This window comes from Calidris pugnax, unplaced genomic scaffold (genome assembly GCF_001431845.1).
Source record: "Calidris pugnax isolate Ruff unplaced genomic scaffold, ASM143184v1 scaffold75, whole genome shotgun sequence".
Classification (NCBI taxonomy): domain Eukaryota; kingdom Metazoa; phylum Chordata; class Aves; order Charadriiformes; family Scolopacidae; genus Calidris; species Calidris pugnax.
In genome coordinates this window covers 1550716-1569677 of record NW_015090908.1, presented here as the reverse complement: position 1 = coordinate 1569677, position 18962 = coordinate 1550716, and the positions used below count along the sequence as shown (strand labels likewise).

The following is an 18962-nucleotide window of genomic DNA, read 5'->3' as shown; positions in this document are numbered from 1 at the left end:
GACAAGAGGAAATGGGCACAAACTTGAATAGAAGAAGCTCCACCTAAACATGAGGAGGAACTTCTTTCCTGTGAGGGTAGCAGAGCCCTGGAAGAGGCTGCCCAGGGAGGTGGTGGAGTCTCCTTCTCTGGAAACATTCAAACCCACCTGGACACGTTCCTGTGGGACCTGCTCTGGGTGTCCCTGCTTTGGCAGGGGGTTGGACTAGATGATCTCCAGAGGTCCCTTCCAACCCCATGGGATTCTGTCATTCTGTGAAAAAGAGGACCAGTCCCACCTTATTCTACTAATTTTTGAAAACTTTTTTTTTTTTCCTTCCCTGTCTAGATTATGGCATTATGTTTGCCCAGTGCAAAGCACCTGGCAGACCAGTATCAAGCTCTCCAGGGAAAATCCTCTTAATGAAGCACTCAGCCAGCTGGAAAGCTGTCCAGTGTTGTGGTGGGCTGAATGCAAAGACCCACGAAGCATTCCCTAGACTGCACTTATCATTAAATGACCAAGTCAGAGAAAACAGAAAACCTCTGCTGAAATAAAGCTCCTCTTCTTCAAACCTGGGCTACAAACTATTGGTAGTCAAGATGATGTCCTACAGGTGTGCTGATCACCGTGTACACCTGATGTTCCTTCACCATCAGGGAAATATTCATCAGTACGAAGTGACTGGAGCCCACAAACTTCTTACAGACCAGGGCAGCCTCTCCACAACCTTCTCAACTCGTACAAAAAGGATAGAACAGAGAATGATTACTGCTCAGTAATGAGTAATGTTCTGCCAACCTGGCAACGTTGAACAAGGGGGAGTCTAAATAAAACTCCATCACTCAAAGAAGCTGGATGGCCACCTTGCAGCCTGAAAATGGCCTGCCAAGCAACAGCAGAAAAAAAACAACCCTTAAGCCCTCTTGCTAGAACAATTTGAAAAAATTTCATTAGACCATAACAAGCACTCAATCTCCCAGCAGTACTCACACGCCAAAACTTCTCAGATTTACACTACACCTCCTCTCGAACAAAAATTCTTCAGAACTGATGATTTACTCTTGGCTCTGATTTTTTAACAATATTTTTTTCTGACCTCCTCGGAAAAAAACTAGTACTATACGCATCTCAAAAATGTCTTGTCATCCTCTTTGACGCAGAAAATAACTTGGTTTTCATCTGCTACTGAAAGGCATGCTCTGCGGCCCCAGCTAAGGTCCCACCACAGGGCTTCTTCCAACAATTCCCCATAGCAAATCAAATCAAGAGTCAAAACTTGTCTCACACAACTGGCACACTAACAAGGACTGCAGCTTCCCCCTCTCTTTTCTTCAACAAACACACCACTGCTGCTAAGCCAGCATTCCTGCCAAATGTCACACTTCAAAAGACAGGAGAAAGCGGGGCTGGAAGGACCTTGTGAGATCACCACCACACGTCCCTCCTACCCCAAAGGGGATGGACCACACTTAAACCCATCCAGAGCACATACAAGTGCAAAGCACTTCATATGCTACAGCCAATCTCTACCGTGGCCTCATTTTCCCCACAAATATATGGCTAGGGTGTACATACTAATTAGAAATGTATCCCAAAAGCAGTCACTTTTGTGCTTATATCACAATCTCTATAAGTGATTACAGTGATGGCAATAGAGAAACTTAAAGAAAGATGGTTTTTCTGCATCAGCCATGAGAGCAGCAGAAGTACACAAATAGTCAGCATTGTATCCTAGGGTAACCGGGGAAGAAAAAAACAAGCAAAACGACAGAAATTCATTTTTATGAAAAATTTGCCTCGTTTGTAGTTGATTACGAGTAAATTCCTGGTCTTACAAAGCTACCCCTAAATAAAATACCTGTTGGGATTGCTAAAACACCGTACAAAAGCTATCAATATTTATGCTATTTATGCTAATATCTATGCTATTTAATATTTAAGCATCTGTGGAGACAACTGACCAGTAAGTTGACTGCAAACACTATCTTTATTAGGAGTGTATCCATAATAGCAGCACCGTGGCATTTCCTGCCTCGATTTGGGATTTAATGCAAGGCTTGTGGGGACCCCGCTCAGCTCAGCCACTGTCTCTACTTGTTACCATTCAGTCTTCATTTGCAAATGATAATTTTTTTGCTTTGAATGGCATGCCTGACTGCAGGGCAGAGTAAATCCAAACCTTTGAAACTCCGGCCAAAAATTTGCCATGAATTAGGAGACTGCAGCATATTTACAATACAAAATAAAATATCTCTCCGAGTGCTCGGCAGCGGCGGTATGAATAAACGCCGATTATTCTTTCTTTTTTTTTTTTTTTTTTTTTTTTTTTGGCGGATAATTTTCAAAGCAGCGATTTTGCAAAGACTCAGGAAGAAAACAATTTTGTTTCATTTCCATAACAGAATCCAGACCCTCTAAATTCAACCTCACGAGCTGCAATTATGCGTAAGAACTACCACTGTGAATTTTCAAACACAATGCCTTTTATTGTCTCTTCTCATTCTTTCCCCTTCCTGTTCGCTGAGATTTTTCTGTCCTGTCACCCTCCGCAGAAATTTTAGAGCAGAAAGGCTGACTTGAAAGGAAAACTTTCAAGTTTTCGAGCTTCAAAGGAAAACAAGGCAAACGTTCGACACAAGCTATTTGAATTGTATTTGGGTTTGGGTTGGTTTTTTTTCAGCCTTATAGCAACAAACAACCAAAAAAAAGCCTTTTTATTATATTAGATCTTGATGGATGAAAACTAATGCTCAGCTTTAGTTTGGACGGAGGGTATTTTAGTCACCTCCTTCAGAATTCAGGTGTGATTGTCCTGGAGCTTGAGAAATGAAAGATGCCAAAGACTGAAGATTTCAATTCTCCTGTGCTGCGTAACCCGTGAGACGGTCCATTTGAGGACAGTTAATGTAGCCCAGACACAAATAGAGCAACTCAATATTTACAGGAACTTCGGATATATTGTCCTTCAATATGGCTATTTTATTAATATGTTTTCCACCTGCACCAGGAGACAGGCAGCTCTGAAGTACAAATACTGAAGATGAAACACCTAGGCAGCCCGGGCAGCATGAAAAGCACATCTTGCTTTCTCCATTTTTGGATTCAAGGGTTCCTTTCAAACTCACTAACCTCTTGAGACATTAAACATCACTGCCTGGGAAAGGAGGTTTCTCCTCCTTAAAAGCCAGAGACAGAACATGCCTATGAATGTCACACACACTTTGGCTCTCCAAAATAGTTTTAAAAATCTTCACGCTGCTTTTGAAGAAAGGCACGTGAGGCTGTCGCTGCCACCCCACACCCCCTTGTTTATGGGCGACATCTGGTTGCAATTACCCACTTTGATGGAATGCAAAGCAAGAATTTTTGTTACCAGTGGGACTGGGAGAACAAACAGGACACTATTTACACATTAAAGAGAGTACTCACCCCGACACCGCCGCAAGGAAGCCTGACAAACATCGACGTTAAAGAACCTGTAGGAAAAAAAAACAACAAAAAACACGTACCTGGTAAGTCAAAAAGTCAAAGTTCACCAGATTTTTGCTCCAATTTTATGGCAACGCTGTAATCTTTCCAAGCACAGTAACAGAGCAGGGTTTTCTTGCAATTTTCAGCCAACCCTGTGACATTACAACACACGTATACACAATGCACACACTTGGGCTTGTTCAAAAGCCTTTCCAATATAAAAGCCTTCTATAAATCACCTATTATTACACAAGGTTTGTGTGCTGTCCCATATTTCATGCAGTCACGCTGACTATAAATGATGGAGACGCTACCAACAACTGCTTAGTGTGTTGAGGAGTGCTGGCTACTGCAGCACACGAAGTCATAGAATCATAAAATCATAGAGTTGTCCAGGCCAGAAGGGACCTCCAAAGGCCATCTAGTCCAACCTCCCCGCAGTCAGCAGGGACACCCCCAACTAGACCAGGTTGCCCAGGGCCTCGTCGAGCCTCACCTTGAATATCTCCAGGGAAGGGGCCTCAACCACCTCCCTGGGCAACCTGTTCCAGTGCTCCACCACCCTCACAGTGAAGAACCCGCTCCTCATCTCCAGTCTAAATCTGTTGCATTTGCTCTTGTTGAACCTCATGAGGTTCACCTGGGCCCACCTCTCCAGCCTGTCCAGGTCCTTTTGGATGACATCCCATCCCTCTGGTGTATCGACAACACCACACAGCTTGGTATCATCCGCAAAGGACACGAGAGAGGGGACCCTAAGGTGATAGGAGCCAAGAGGGACACACCAATGAAATACACTGAAGGAATTAAGGGATGTTCCTCTATGAAGGTGACACGGCCGAGAGCCCAGCTGAAGTGCCTCTACACCAAGGCACACAGTGTGGGCAAGAAACAGGAGGAGTTGGAAACCAACCAAAGCTACAACCTGGTTGCTGGTGGGACAATTGAAAGCTGGTGGGACAAATTCCACGACTGGAGTGCAGGCAATGGCTACAGGCTGTTCAGAAGGGAAAGGCAAGGAAGGATGGGCAGAGGGGTTGCCCTCTACAAGGAGAAATGGATAGAGTGTGAAGAGCTGTCTCTGAAGAATAGCCATGGGCAGGTTGAAAACCTATGGGTAAGAATTACAGACCGAGGCAACAAAGAGAACCTTGTGGTTGGTGTCTACCACAGGCTGTCTGATCAAGGGGAGCGTACTGACCGTTGCTGGTGGGACAATTGAAAGCTGGTGGGACAAATTCCACGACTGGAGTGCAGGCAATGGCTACAGGCTGTTCAGAAGGGAAAGGCAAGGAAGGATGGGCAGAGGGGTTGCCCTCTACAAGGAGAAATGGATAGAGTGTGAAGAGCTGTCTCTGAAGAATAGCCATGGGCAGGTTGAAAACCTATGGGTAAGAATTACAGACCGAGGCAACAAAGAGAACCTTGTGGTTGGTGTCTACCACAGGTTGTCTGATCAAGGGGAGCCTACTGACCAAGCCTTCTTACTCCAGCTCCAGGAGGCATCACACTCGCAGGCTCTCACCCACCCTGCTGGGGGACTTCAACTGCCTCAAGTTATGCCAGGGGAGGTTCAGGCTGGATATTAAGAAAAATTTTTTTCACTGAAAGGGTTCTCAGACACTGGAATGGGCTGCCCAGGGAGGTGGTTGAGGCCCCATCCCTGGAGGTGTTCAAAAGCCGGGTTGATGTAGTGCTGGGAGGTCTGGCTTAGTGATGATGCTCCTTGTTTGTTGTGTGGGTGTCTATTTTTGTCAGTGAGGTTGACGGTTGGACAAGATGATCTTTAAGGTCCCTTCCAACCTAGAAGATTCTGTGATTCTGTGACATCTGCTGGAGAAGTAGCATAGCGAGCTGTAGGCAATCCAGGAGATTGCTGGAGTGCATTGTAGCATAGCGAGCTGTAGGCAATCCAGGAGACTGCTGGAGTGCATCAAAGAGAACTTCCTAAGCCAGGTAACAGACAGCCCCACCAGAGGGGATGCGATACCAGACCTGATGGTCACCAACACAAGTGAGCTACTCGGTGACGTCAAGACTGGAGGCAGCCCGTGCCGCCGTGATCATGCACTGGTGGAGTTCACAGTTCTGAGACCTGATGGTCACCAACACAAGTGAGCTACTTGGTGACGTCAAGACTGGAGGCAGCCTGTGCCACCGTGATCATGCACTGGTGGAGTTCGCAGTTCTGAGGGATACGGGTCAGGGGAAGAGTAAAGTCAGGACCTTGAATTTTAGGAAAGCAAAATTCCAGCTCTTCAAAGTGGTAAGTCAATAGGAACCTCTGGGAAACTGCTCTCAGGGACAAAGGAGCAGAACAGAGCTGGCAGATGTTTAGGGATGCTTTCCATAGAGCGCAAGAGCTCTTGATCCCCAGGTTCAAGAAATGAGAAAAGGAAGGCAAGAGATGGGGCATGGCTGAGTTGGGACCTGCTGGTCAAATTAAAGGGCAAGAAAGAGATGCACAGGCAGTGGAAGCAGGGACAGGTATCCTGGAAGATACCTGTACCCCTGATATCAATATGGGCTGGGGAATGAAGGGACTGATGGCAGCCCTGAGGAGAAGGACTTGGGGGTGTTGGTGGACAAAAAACTCAAGATGAGCTGGCAATGTGCACTTGCAGACCAGAAAGCCAACTGGATCCTGGGCTGCATCCCCAGCAGCGTGGCCAGCAGATGGAGGGAGACCCCACCTGGAGTACTGCATCCAGTTCTGGGGTCCTCAGAAAGACACGGACCTGTTGGAGGGGGTTCCAGAGGAGGGCTACAAAAATGACCAGAGAGCTGGAGCCCCTCTCCTATGAGGTGAGGCTGAGAGAGTTGGGGTTGTTCAGCCTGGAGGAAAAGAAAGATCTGGGGAGAGCCTTCCAGTACTTAAATGGGGGCCTACAGGAAAGATGGGGACAAACTTTTTCACAGGGCCTGTTGCGATGGGACAAGGGGTGATTGCTTTAAACTAAAAGAGGGAAGATTTAGACTAGATATAAGGAAGAATTTTTTTACAATGAGGGTGGTGAAACACTGAAACAGGTTTGCCCAGAGAGGTGGTAGATGCCCCCATCCCTGGAAACATTCGAGGTCAGGCTGGATGGGACTCTGAGCAACCTGATCTAGTTGAAGATTCGCCTGCTCATTGCAGGGAGGTCAGACTAGATGACCTTTAAAGGTCCCTTCCAACCCAAACTGTCCTATGATTCTATGTCTTCTCAGATGAACATTTTAATCCCTTTCATCCTCAAGGAGGATAGGAAATCATAAAACCACCTTAATTATCAGCCATCTGCACAGTTACTAGAAGACTTTGGAGCACATGAGCTACATAAAAGAGGCAGACAAAACCCAGAATAAACCAGAACATGTGTTTTGACTGAAAGAGCAAACCCAACATTAAGAATTCGAGAAAAAATGGAGAAAACCATCTGCAGGGCTAATTTTGCATCTGTAGGAATTGTACCATCACTTTCTGGGCTTGCACACGAGCAAGTTATCCTCCATCCCGGAGGTTTATAAACCTTATACTGGAACAAGAACATGATGTCTCGTATCCATCACCAACCTGCTACGTGCACGATTATACACGTGCCTGAGCACCAGAGACAAGTAGGTAAGAGGAACACGTGCATGTAGACACTGTAAAACATCTAGACTACATTGCCTGAGATTCATTTGCTTGAGACCTAAAGTTAACAAAAACTAATGGTGAAATAAAGTGGGTTAAGGGTTGTTTTTTCTCTCTCTCTGTCAAACCACGATTTTTCTTTTTTCTGGTCATGTATATACTGAAAGAATAAGTGTCCTTAGATGCTAACTACAGCTCCTAATGGTGAAATAAAGTGGGTTAAGGGTTGGTTTTCCTCTCTCTCTGTCAAACTATTATTTTTTTTTTTTCTGGTCATGTCTGTACTGAAAGAATAAATGTCCTTAGATGCTAACTACCAGCTTTGCAGAGCATGACCTAGACATGACTGCAGACAGACGTTGCCAAGGGCCGTGCTGGTGTCAAGCGCGTCGCAGACACATACGTTACCCCTGTGACTGAAAGTGGCGTTAATGCACCTGCATTATTAATCTGAGATACACTCTTTGATTAGATCCACATGAAAGCTCTTAGATCATCCCGCCTCGGATCCCCTGTCACATCTTTCACTGCTAATCCACCCTTTATTTCGATATTTATCTTCCTGACAACAATTTCTGATTGCTCTCCACAAAGTAAAAGCAGCCTGATTTGCCTAAGTTTAAACTTGGGCACCACGATAGATGGGTTTGTATTTTTCATCCTCAGACTTTCAAGGGCTTCAGCAACCCTTCCAGGGGTAGAATTGTGCAACCTGCCTTGAAGGCCACCACCTTCAAACCCTCCTGATAAAACACAGCAAAGCAGATCTTTGAGATGCTCAGGATCCTCTGAGGCAAGTAACTTCAAGATCAGTGGTGGCAATTCTGAAACACCTGTACTATCTACCCCCTTTCTTGTTTTCTCCTAAAGAACTGCCAGATGGAGGGACATCTCCCTTATCATTTGTAGAAGCTTAAAAGAAGCATCTCATGTTTTCATCCCCCATATCTTTAGGAGCTCTTCCTTTTAGGCTGAGGTTTCTCATGTTTTTTCTTCCCTTCCAACCTAGAAAATTCTATGATTCTATGATTCTATGTTTTCATCCCCCATCTTTAGGAGCTCTTCCTTTCAGGCTGAGGTTTCTCATGCTTTTTCTTCTTCACAAACATATCAAAGGCAAAGAGTTTACACAGAGTCAGCCAACCCACCACAGCTGTACACCTCAAGACACTCAGGTCTAACAAGCTCATTTTGCATATGTGAGCCCCACACAAAGCTTCGGTCTCACAACTTAAACCTGCCATACATTTGCCCTCAGACACATTTAAAAGAACTCCAGAGAGTTAATTTGTAAATTTAAAAAGACCTTGAAACTCTCAACTGGAAAGGATGGCTGGAGAAGACTTGGTCTGCTTACAGACTTGGTCATCTCTATACACAAATGTGCATTTTGAGCTTTTTCAGGGAGGTTTTCCCAACACATCAGTGGCTGCTACCCTTGCTCAGGTCTGGCACAGCGGAAGCCATCAAGTTAAGAAGTTGGTTTTAGGGCTAGCATCACCCTTCCTGCCCTGCTCCCAAAGGAGAACTTCTCCCCGGGTGCTACGTAGACATCCCAGTCAGGCTGACACCTCTTGTCCTTTTGGCTCGCCACACCATCCCTCTGGACCCCTGCCTGTCAAGCCACCAACCCATTTTCTCTTGCCTAGTGGGATGACTGGCAACCACGGTGACACTGGTTGCTCTTTCTCCAAGCTTCATGCTCAGCATGAACGTCAGTGCCAGCTGTGGCCCATGCACAGCTCCACATGGAATGGGAGGACAGTGGAAAGAGGCAACTTGCTGCTGTGTGGGCAAAAAGGGTGTGTGAGCTGACAGCAAGTCCCACTGCTAGCAGCTCAAGGCTAAAATGGTGCTAGCTGGGTTTAGGAAACAAGTCTAAGCTCAGCTAAGAGCTACTGGAAAGTTCTTCATTGTGAGGGTGGTGGAGCACTGGAACAGGTTGCCCAGGGAGGTGGTTGAGGCCCCATCCCTGGAGATATTCAAGGAGAGGCTCGATGAGGCCCTGGGCAACCTGGTCTAGTTGGGGGTGTCCCTGCTGACTGCGGGGAGGTCGGACTAGATGGCCTTTGGAGGTCCCTTCTGGCCTGGACAACTCTATAACTCTATGACTCTATGGGAAGTCCTTCCTACTGGAGATCCCAGGGACCTGACCTTCTGCCTATGGCTGCAGATCTTGGACAACCTGGTCTTCTTTGCAAACTACACTGAAACAGGCAACATTTTGTACTGGAACACTCCCAGGTATTAGAATTATTTCTCTTCACTATAGGAACACTCTTGATCTCTACAGATATTTTAAAATGAGTGACTGGGGGGGACACAGCAGAAGTGCAGAAGTACTCACAGGCAGAGCAAGAGTGCCTCCTCCCTCGGGTTTCCTAAACAAACCATCAGGAACGGTTCAGCAAAGCCTGCGTATCCCCAAATCCAATACTAACGAAATAAACTGTTTGTATCTCCAAATGTTTCTGTGGAACTACTGATACAGATCGTGCCAAGAGTCAAAAGGGGAGCGGAAAAGTATTTCAAGAGCCTGTGACATTGGAATGAGCAGGGAACGCTCAGTGTTATCACAGGCCACCCTTCCCACATATCTTGTGTAGGGGGGTATAGGGTGACCCACTGCCCACTCAGCCCCCCATGCAGATGATGACAACCACTGCCAGCTGCTCCAGCCTGGTAAAGCCAATGGGTCGGATCATAGAATCATTCAGGTTGGAAAAGACCCTTGGGATCATCGAGTCCAACCATCAACCCTACTCTACAAAGTTCTCCCCTACACCATATCCCCCAACACCACATCTAAACGACTCTTCAACACATCCAGGGATGGGGACTCAACCCCCTCCCTGGGCAGGCTGTTCCAGTGTCTGACCACTCTTTCTGGAAGAAATTCTTCCCTTATGTCCAGTCCAAACCTACCCTGTTGGAGCTTGAAGCCGTTCCCTCTTGTTCGACCGGTAATCACCTGGGAGAAGAGACCAGCACCAACCTCTCTACAATGTCCTCTCTAGTAGTTGGAGAGTCATGAGGTCTCCCCTCAGCCTCCTCTTCCTCAAACTAAACAGTCCCAGCAAAGACTGGCAAGTCCCAGCAAGATGCTGGAGGGCTGCCCAGACCCTGCTGCAGCAGACAGTCAGGACACGTGTCCTCACACACCTTTGGTTCAACAATTGGCAGGGAAATCAGACAGCCTGAAGGTGGGCCAACTGCAAATGAAGAGCCTTCTCAGATCTACTGGGGAAGATCTACGTGCCGTTTCCTTGGGCGGGTGGACATGCCTTACGCAAGGCCAGAGTTTTACACTACCAACAATACGACAACCTAAATTCTTTAAACTAATTGTGCTCTCATTCAGCCAAAGGTGTCTACTTTTCGTTTGCTCTGGGTTTTAAAGAGGTGGTAAATTAGCTATAAATATAGTGCTAATTGCATGTTTAAACAACTGGCTAACACCATTACTCTTTGGGGATCTAATGTACACACTGACTGCGCGGCAAAAATCTTTCCAGCTCTTTTGCTGCCACTACTACATCATGCAGGCCACCAAGTTAATCCTCTTTTTATATCATCCCAAGTAAAGCTAAACCCAAAATAAACTTTCTCAACTTCAAGATTCCAAAACTGTCTTTTTTGCTGATTGCCATGTGAGAACTTCCCAAACTGTTCCTCCAGTCTATCGCTTACTGCTGCAAAAGGGTACAAAGTAAAGGGAGATGATGATGTCTCCATGAAGGTAAGGTGCTAAAATCCATGTTGGTTTGGTTACCGTGGCGGGGGGCTGGTTATCTGCTCAACCACCCCCTCGACTTCTTGCAGGGAACATGTCTGTACTTTCTGGCAGATGCAGTCCTGTTTCAGGAAGATCCAGTCTCCAGTGAAAAGGATAAACAATCCTACTGCAAATTAAACAAATGTAAAACTACCCAAGAGGCCCCTGCATCTTTCTTGCAGATTATCCACACAAAACTGACAGCTATTTGTTGATGTCTATGCAGCTGGCCATTGCTTCAGACCCAGGTCCTTGGTAGGGTGTTCCACTTCCCACCTAGCAATGGATAACCTTCTCATATGCAGTGTCCAAGGCTAAAATAAAACCTCTGAATTACCTGTCCTCCTCAGGGAAACCTCCTTTTAGGTTTGTACAATATCAAAAAAAGGCAGTTTTAGCTACCTAGGGCTTGGGGATCTTCCTGAAGAAATGTCTCAAGCAGACATTGAATGGAGGTGGGAAGAACCCTCTTGAGAACTGCCCAAAATTGAGGATGGAGGGAGCCCCGTGTCCCACCTTTCATAGTGCTATGGCCAAGGGACTGGGCTGAGGACAGGAAAGGGAGGTCAGGAAGGGGATGCCCCCACAGGGAACGATACCTAGAAGTTTCTTGCTGTCCAGTTTCTGTCTGTTTAGAGGGTTTGTGCCGTACAGCAGCGTATGGGCTTCCGAGTGAACTGTCTGTAGCTCTTCTAGAGTTGCTTTTCTTCCACGAATGCACTGAAATAGGAAAGAAAATGGGAGTTGAAATCACTGATTAATTGCTTAACTCTCCTTAAAGAACTTTTCTTTTTCCTTGACAAATCGCAACGACAGCGAGCGAAAAACCTAAAATGGGTTCTTATGCAGAAAAAATCATTGTAAGACAGATTTTGCTTTAATCCCTTATTCAAAACACTAGCTTGACATAAAAAGTCATCTTTAGATTTATTTATGTTTGTTTTAAAAATACTTACCAGAGAGCATTTGCTAAATTGCACAGGTACTGCTCGACTACTGAATATTCAGGATTTCAGTTATAAGCCATCAGAAAGTGATTCTTTGGTGAAAACACGTCCCTCCAAGCCACCCTCCGACATCCCCACCGTGATTATTAAGGTAACCTAAAAATTTCTCCCAAACCCACCGCTTTCCAAGCTGAACCACTGACCAATTGAGGGGCAGTTAAAAACTTTCTGCTCCAAAACTCGTCTTGGAAATCCCACAAGATTTAATCTGTTGCAAATTGTTTTCTTATAGGATGAAGCAGGTTTGGGATGGAAAACACTTTTGTAAGAACAAGGTGCTACTTGGAGATGGTAAATTTGGGACATATAAGCATCATGCCATGGCCTCTTACACAGCAGCAAGCAGGCAGTGGGCACCAGGGGGATATCAGGTCTACCAGAGAAGGTGACAAACTCCCAGCAGTGGAAAAAACACTTCACCTTTTTAACTGGGAGCTTGTGACTGCCTCTGAAATGTTGGCAGAGGAAATAGGCAGCACGTTGAGAAAGTACTGAGGTTGGGGGTGAGTGGAGAGGTGGTCATGGGAGGGGAGAGAGTTATTTAGAAATAAGGATTGCTTTGGTTCAGAAACACGCAAGCACCGCCCTCCCTTCCAAAACTAAAAAACACCTCAAAACTCAACAAAAAAGAGAGAAGCATTTCAGACGGCTTAGAAATTCTTCATGACTTTTTTGTCATGATTTGGACTTTAAAAAGAGTTGTCATTTGGGGGGGGTTGTTTCCCACAGAAGGAACGGCAGGAATATTCCTCTCTGCAATAAGTCATACTGAAATATAAATAGTTAACAGCAAAATATTGAAAAGTTCTGAAAATGCCTCGTAGAGGTCCCAGGGTCACCCCAGACACGAGCCTCAGCAACGAGCATCCACGCAGGATGGATGGCACACACCTCCTGCACAGCCTTTGTCACAGCCAGTTGCTTTTTTAAGACTTGCACATTTCTGAAGAAGCAGGGAAAAAAAAAAAAAAGAAAAAAAGAAAAGGGTAACAAAGGAAAAAAGGGGGAGGAAAAGAAAAAAAAAGGGAAAAAAAAAGAAAGCACATTCCTAAAAACAATAGACTTCAAATTGAAAGCTTGTTCTGAAGAGAAGGTCACACTGTGCCACTCGCTCCTGAGAGCTCCTGCTGCTCAGAAAGCACTGCTGTCTGCTGCTTGTGTTCCAGGAGAGGGCCAGGGACAAGATGCTTCAAAAAGCAGTGCCTGCTTTCACACCACGCTGCCATCTCTGCCTGCAGCCTGGATCCACCAGAGCATCCCGGGGCACAGCGTGCCAGGGGACCCCAGGAACCCCACCTCTGAAACACAGCCTGCAGAATCACAGAGAGCGTGCCAGGGGACCCCAGGAACCCCACCTCTGAAGCACAGCCTGCAGAATCACAGAACCACAGAATGCCATGGGGTTGGAAGGGACCTCTGGAGATCATCCAGTCCAACCCCCTGCCACAGCAGGGCCACCCAGAGCAGGTCCCACAGGAACGTGTCCAGGTGGGGTTTGAATGTCTCCAGAGAAGGAGACTCCACCACCTCCCTGGGCAGCCTCTGCCAGGGCTCTGCCACCCTCACAGCAAAGAAGTTCCTCCTCATGTTCAGGTGGAACAACTTGTATTCCAATTTGTCCCCATTTCCTCTTGTCCTGTCCCTGGGCACCACTGAAAAAAGACCAGCCCCATCCTCTTGACACCCTCCCTTGAAGTATTTATCAGCATTGATCAGATCCCCCCTCAGCCTTCTCTTCTCCAGACTAAAAAGCCCCAAGTCCCTCAGCCTCTCCTCATAAGAGAGATGCTCCAGGCCCCTCATCATCTTTGTAGGCCTCTGCCTCTGAAACCTTTAGCGTAAGCCTCCATCACGAGTTGCAAAGCACACGGGAAGTCACTCTGTAAAACCATTTGTGTTACACGGCAGCAGAAACCAAAGCTGCTGAGCACTTGTGCACTCTGCCTCTCCTCATTTTGGCACTTCTGCTCTCCAGTTCCTCTCTCATTTTCTCCGTGCTCTGGCCCACCACCTAGCATTTCCTGCGGTTAATGATACGGCAAAAATACAGCGTCTCACTGAAAAGGTAATAATCACAAAAATGCTAGACCCAGAAGGGATGGAAATATCTGGCAAACCCCCCTTGAACTTTTATCCTCTCTTCCTTTTTTGTTCATGGTGAGCCTGCCTCAGTCCACCCTTGCAGGCTTTTACAGCTTCCCCCTAACCCATATGCCAACTCTGCTCCTCTGAACAAGACATACTGACCCATTTTCAGACGCTACATTTAAGGGACATACAGAAATAGCATTTTCTATCTCTTGGCTTTATGCGAAGACACCAGGAGAACAGCAGCCTGTTGCACCAACACCCCAGCTCCTCTGTGGACGTGAACAGCTTCAGCTCCCCAGGATGGAGGAGGGCTGCTCCTGTTTAACATACGTGGCCACCAAGACACCTAAGCTCCATGGTCTTCAGAATCATAGAATGGTTAGAGTTGGAAGGGACCTTCAAGATCATGGAGTTCCCACCCACCAGACACCTCCCACCAGACCAGGTTGCCCAAAGCCCCATCCAGCCTGACCTTGAACCCCTCCAGGGATGGGGCAGCCACAGCTTCTCTGGGCAACCTCTTCCAGTGTCTCACCACCCTCACAGCAAAGAATTTCTTTCTGGTATCTCATCTAAATCTCCCCTCTTCCAATTTAAAACCATTACCCCTTGTCATGTCACTGCACTCCCTGACAAAGAGTCCCTCTCTGTCTCTCTTTGGGAGGGCATCAGCACCACCTTCCCCTCTGTGTGACACCCATAACCAAATGGAAACTACGAGCGGATGGAGAACTTCCTTCTGTGCTGCAAGTCCAACGCATTCAAGGAAAAAGCTTCTACTTCCTGAAACAAACACATATCACAAGCATCACAGCAAACATTGCCCGGTTAAAAAGGATTACGCTTGAGATGCTTTTGCACCTTCCTCATCTCCCAGCTCATGTGCCACAAGCTTTCTCCCAGGCTCTAACACAAAGACACTGAGAAAATAAATTAAATCCCCCCCCTGCAATAAATTTGGAGAACATAACACATCCCTTGCTCCTCAGTATCTCCTCCATCCCCCCCCTGCAATAAATTTGGAGAACATAACACATCCCTTGCTCCTGTTTACGGACCCATCAAGATTTGTATCTCAGTCTAGGGCTCAGCCTGCCGTCCACGCTCCTAATTTGAGCAGTTCTTCACTTTCTAAGGCTTCTTAAGTCATGATACTCTTACCTTTGAGGCTTCAAATTGCCTATTGACCTTACTCACCTTCTCCCCAATGCTCCCTTGTCTAACCCCCTTCCTGGCTGCTGCACTCCAGCTTTTCAGCTCAGGAGATGGCTTCTTAACTCTGATGAACTAGTTGGCTCTTTACCCTGTTTCCTTCATACCCCTCTCTGCACAAAACCTGACCTTCATAATACCCCGCCACCTTTCCTCTCCCACTGCTTTATACACGACCTTCTGCAGCTAGCTTCTCCTTCCCATTTTGAACAGCAACAAAAAAACCCCACTAATCTCTTAGTTTGCATTTTATTAACCCTTTCATAGAATCTTAGAATCACTTAGGCTGGAAAAGACCTCATGATGTTTCAAAAGGACAGAGTATGAATCTTGAGAGACCGCAAGTCAGATCTTGTCCCAACTGTGGCTCCATAAAAGCTCCCCAAAGCCATGAGAACAGCTACAAAGCTTCTCTGCAGAGACAGTCTTCCCAGGCACCACCAACTCCTTCATGCCCTCAGCGTTTTGTGATGGGGAGACAGTCTTCCCAGGCACCACCAACTCCTTCATGCCCTCAGTGTTTTGTGATGGGAAACCTTGGGCACTGAGAAGCTCTCCAGAAGCTTCATTGCTGGGACCCATCCTGCGTTCCCAACAGCCACGCGCCAGACACTGTGCCAGGAACAGTAATTGGAAGGTTCTACAGAGGGACCTGGACAGGCTGGATGGATGGGCTGAGAGCAACAGGATGAGGTTCAACAAGGGGCCCTGGGTGCTGGGTCCTGCCCTTGGGTCATACCAACCCCAGCAGAAAAGGACCTGGAGGTGTTGGTGGACTGTCAGCTGAACAGGAGCCAGCAGTGTGCCCAGGTGACCAAGAAGGCCAACAGCATCCTGGCCTGTGTCAGGACCAGCGTGGCCAGCAGGAGCAGGGCAGTGATGGTCCCCCTGTACTGGGCACTGGTGAGGCCTCACCTCGAGGGCGGGGTTCAGTTCTGGGCCCCTCACTACAGGAAGGACATGGAGGTGTTGGAGCGTGTCCAGAGGAGAGCCACCAAGCTGGGGAGGGGTCTGGAGAACAAGTCCTACAAGGAGAGGCTGAGGGAACTGGGCATGTTGAGTTTGGAGAAGAGGAGGCTGAGGGGAGACCTCATTGCCCTCTACAGCTCCCTGAAAGGAGGGTGTAGAGAGGTGGGGGTTGGCCTCTTCTCCCAAGGGAATCATGACAGGAGCAGAGGGAATGGTCTGAAGTTGGGGCAGGGGAGGTTTAGATGAGATATCGGGAAGAATGACTTTAGTGAGAGGGTGGTCAGGCACTGGAACAGCCTGCCCAGGGAGGTGGTGGAGTCACTATCCCTGGAGGTGTTTAAGAAACATGTAGAGATGGCACTTCAGGGTGTGCTCTAGTGCCTGAGATTGTTGGGTTGTGTCTGTCTGTGGGTGAGTGTGGTGTTTGGTGTTTGTTTGTGGGGTTTTTTTTGGTTTTGTGTTTTTTTTGGTGGTTGCACTCGATGATCTCAAAGGTCCCTTCCAACCACGAAGATTCTGTGATTCTGTGAACACAGTCCCTTCCAACCACGAAGATTCTGTGAACGAGAAGCACAGAACATTTTGGCATACGCTAGACCGTTTGGAGGAGAGGCTGAGGGAACTGGGCATGTTGAGTTTGGAGAAGAGGAGGCTGAGGGGAGACCTCCTTGCCCTCTCCAGCTCCCTGAAAGGAGGGTGGAGAGAGGTGGGGGTTGGCCTCTTCTCCCAAGGGAAGAATGACAGGAGCAGAGGAAATGGTCTGAAGTTGGGGCAGGGGAGGTTTAGATGAGATCTTGGGAAGAATGACTTTCCTGAGGGGGCTGTCAGGCACTGGAACAGCCTGCCCAGGGAGGTGATGGAGTCACCATCCCTGGAGGGATTTAAGAAACATGTAGAGATGGCACTTCAGGGTGTGCTCTAGTGCCAGAGATTGTTGGGTTGTGTCTGTTTGTGGGTGAGCGTGGTGTTTGGTGTTTGTTTGTGGGGTTTTTTTTGGTTTTGTTTTTTTTTGGTGGTTGGACTCGATGATCTCAAAGGTCCCTTCCAACCACGAAGATTCTGTGATTCTGTGAACACCCTGGCCATGGCTCTGCTTGTACACACAGCCCAGCCCAGCGTCTGGGTTTTCATGTCAGTCCTCCACAGCTGCAATTAACCTTGAGCTAAGAGTCCTCATGCTTCAAACAATGCAGGATTGCTGCCAAGATGAGCTCGGAGGAGATGGAGGATCTCATTCTCCCCCCTCACCCCGTCCTAGCTGAGCAGCCCAGAGGTTTGATTACCTCTGAAACACACAGCAAAACCTATCGAATTCCTCACGTTCCTGCTGAAGGCTGGGAGGATTTCCCTACACCGCGACTGGGGGTTTTTGTTCGGGGGGCAGAGCCTTTTATTGAGATTGCCTCAATTAGTATAATCATAGAATCATAGAATCATTCAGGTTGGAAGAGACCCTTGGGATCATCGAGTCCAACCATCTACCCTACTCTACATAGTCCTCCCCTACACCATATCCCTCTTTAAATTCTTAATATACACCAGGGTAACTGCCATGCTTTATAAAGCTACCTTAATTAAATAAACAATATTCTAAACAGCAGCTGTCGTTAAGTTTGGACAAACTCTTTCACTCCGAAGGGTCATCTTTAAACTTGTGCCACTCTGCCAGACTCTCACCTATCGCAACGCAAATCTGTCCCACGTTTTCCCCTCAGCCGGACGTAAAATGGTTTTTTGGATAAACTTTAGCACATACATATCTGTTTCACTGTTGAAAAATGAGAGGCTGGGGGGAAGCGATGTGGGTTTTTTTTTTCTGTTCTAAAAATATTCGTGCCCCTTCTGGATCACTTCTATCGCCTTCGAGAGAAATGGCAGGTACTCAGCACTTGGCAAGGTGTCTAGGAGCCTCTCGGCTGCCTGATGAAAACAGGTTTTCACTTAGTTATTTCTGAAATTTCAAAGCAAGCATTTGTTTGCATGCAGGATAAAAAGTATTTATCTGAGAGCCTTTTTCTGGCTTAGGGCATGTGTGCAACAGAGACACCAACAGAACACTTCCAGGAGACAGACCAGCAAAAAAAAAAAAAAAAAAACAACCAGCATCGAATAAAACAGGAGCTCAGCAAAAAAATTAAGTGTACGGCCTGGCAAATTTCTGAGTGTTATAATCCAGGTGTTGCTGCTGACTTGCTGCAGACCTCTGACTAAATTAGAAAAGACTCGCTTCTTTCCAAGTGCCTGTAGGGCTGCTATGCAGATTGAGTAGTTATAATCCATTAAAAAAAAATAATGGTAGATACGTAACAGGCTGCACCACCATCCTCATATAAACAGCTCTGTTGTAAAGTTTTGTACATCACACTCACACTAGGATAGGTGGGGAGAGAGGGCACAGCTCATGCTGTCCTGCCTGGAGTTTTGGCAGAGGCAACAGGGATTTGAAAAAGTAATATAATTATTAAAAGTAACCATAATTATCAGGTCGCACTTCAAAAATCCCTTTCAAATCAAACATCTAATGGAATATGTGCCACGGAATGAAGCTTTCTAAGTCTATGGCATGCCTTCCTTTGCGGTAAGGATACGAGTCCATCGTCCCAGGCAATGCCAACAGCTCACACCCATGCTCCAACCCACTGCAAAGATCACAGAATCACAGAATCACAGAATCTTCTAGGTTGGAAGGGACCTTAAAGATCATCTTGTCCAACCGTCAACCTCACTGACAAAAATAGACACCCACACAACAAACAAGGAGCATCATCACTAAACCATACCTCCCAGCACTACATCAACCCGTCTTTTGAACACCTCCAGGGATGGGGCCTCAACC

The 18962-nt window shown here is 46.9% G+C and overlaps 1 protein-coding gene across 1 annotated transcript in view; it reads right to left on the bottom strand.

The window, feature by feature from the left end:
- Window positions 1–18962, bottom strand: part of HDAC4 (histone deacetylase 4) — a 283789-nt gene that overhangs the window by 43632 nt on the left and 221195 nt on the right. Inside the window, exons 15-16 of the mRNA XM_014949239.1 lie at window positions 11447–11567; window positions 3412–3458 (exon numbers count right to left, since the gene is read on the bottom strand). Of these exons, the coding sequence (XP_014804725.1) occupies window positions 3412–3458; window positions 11447–11567 (168 nt within the window). The remainder of the gene's footprint in view (window positions 1–3411; window positions 3459–11446; window positions 11568–18962) is intronic.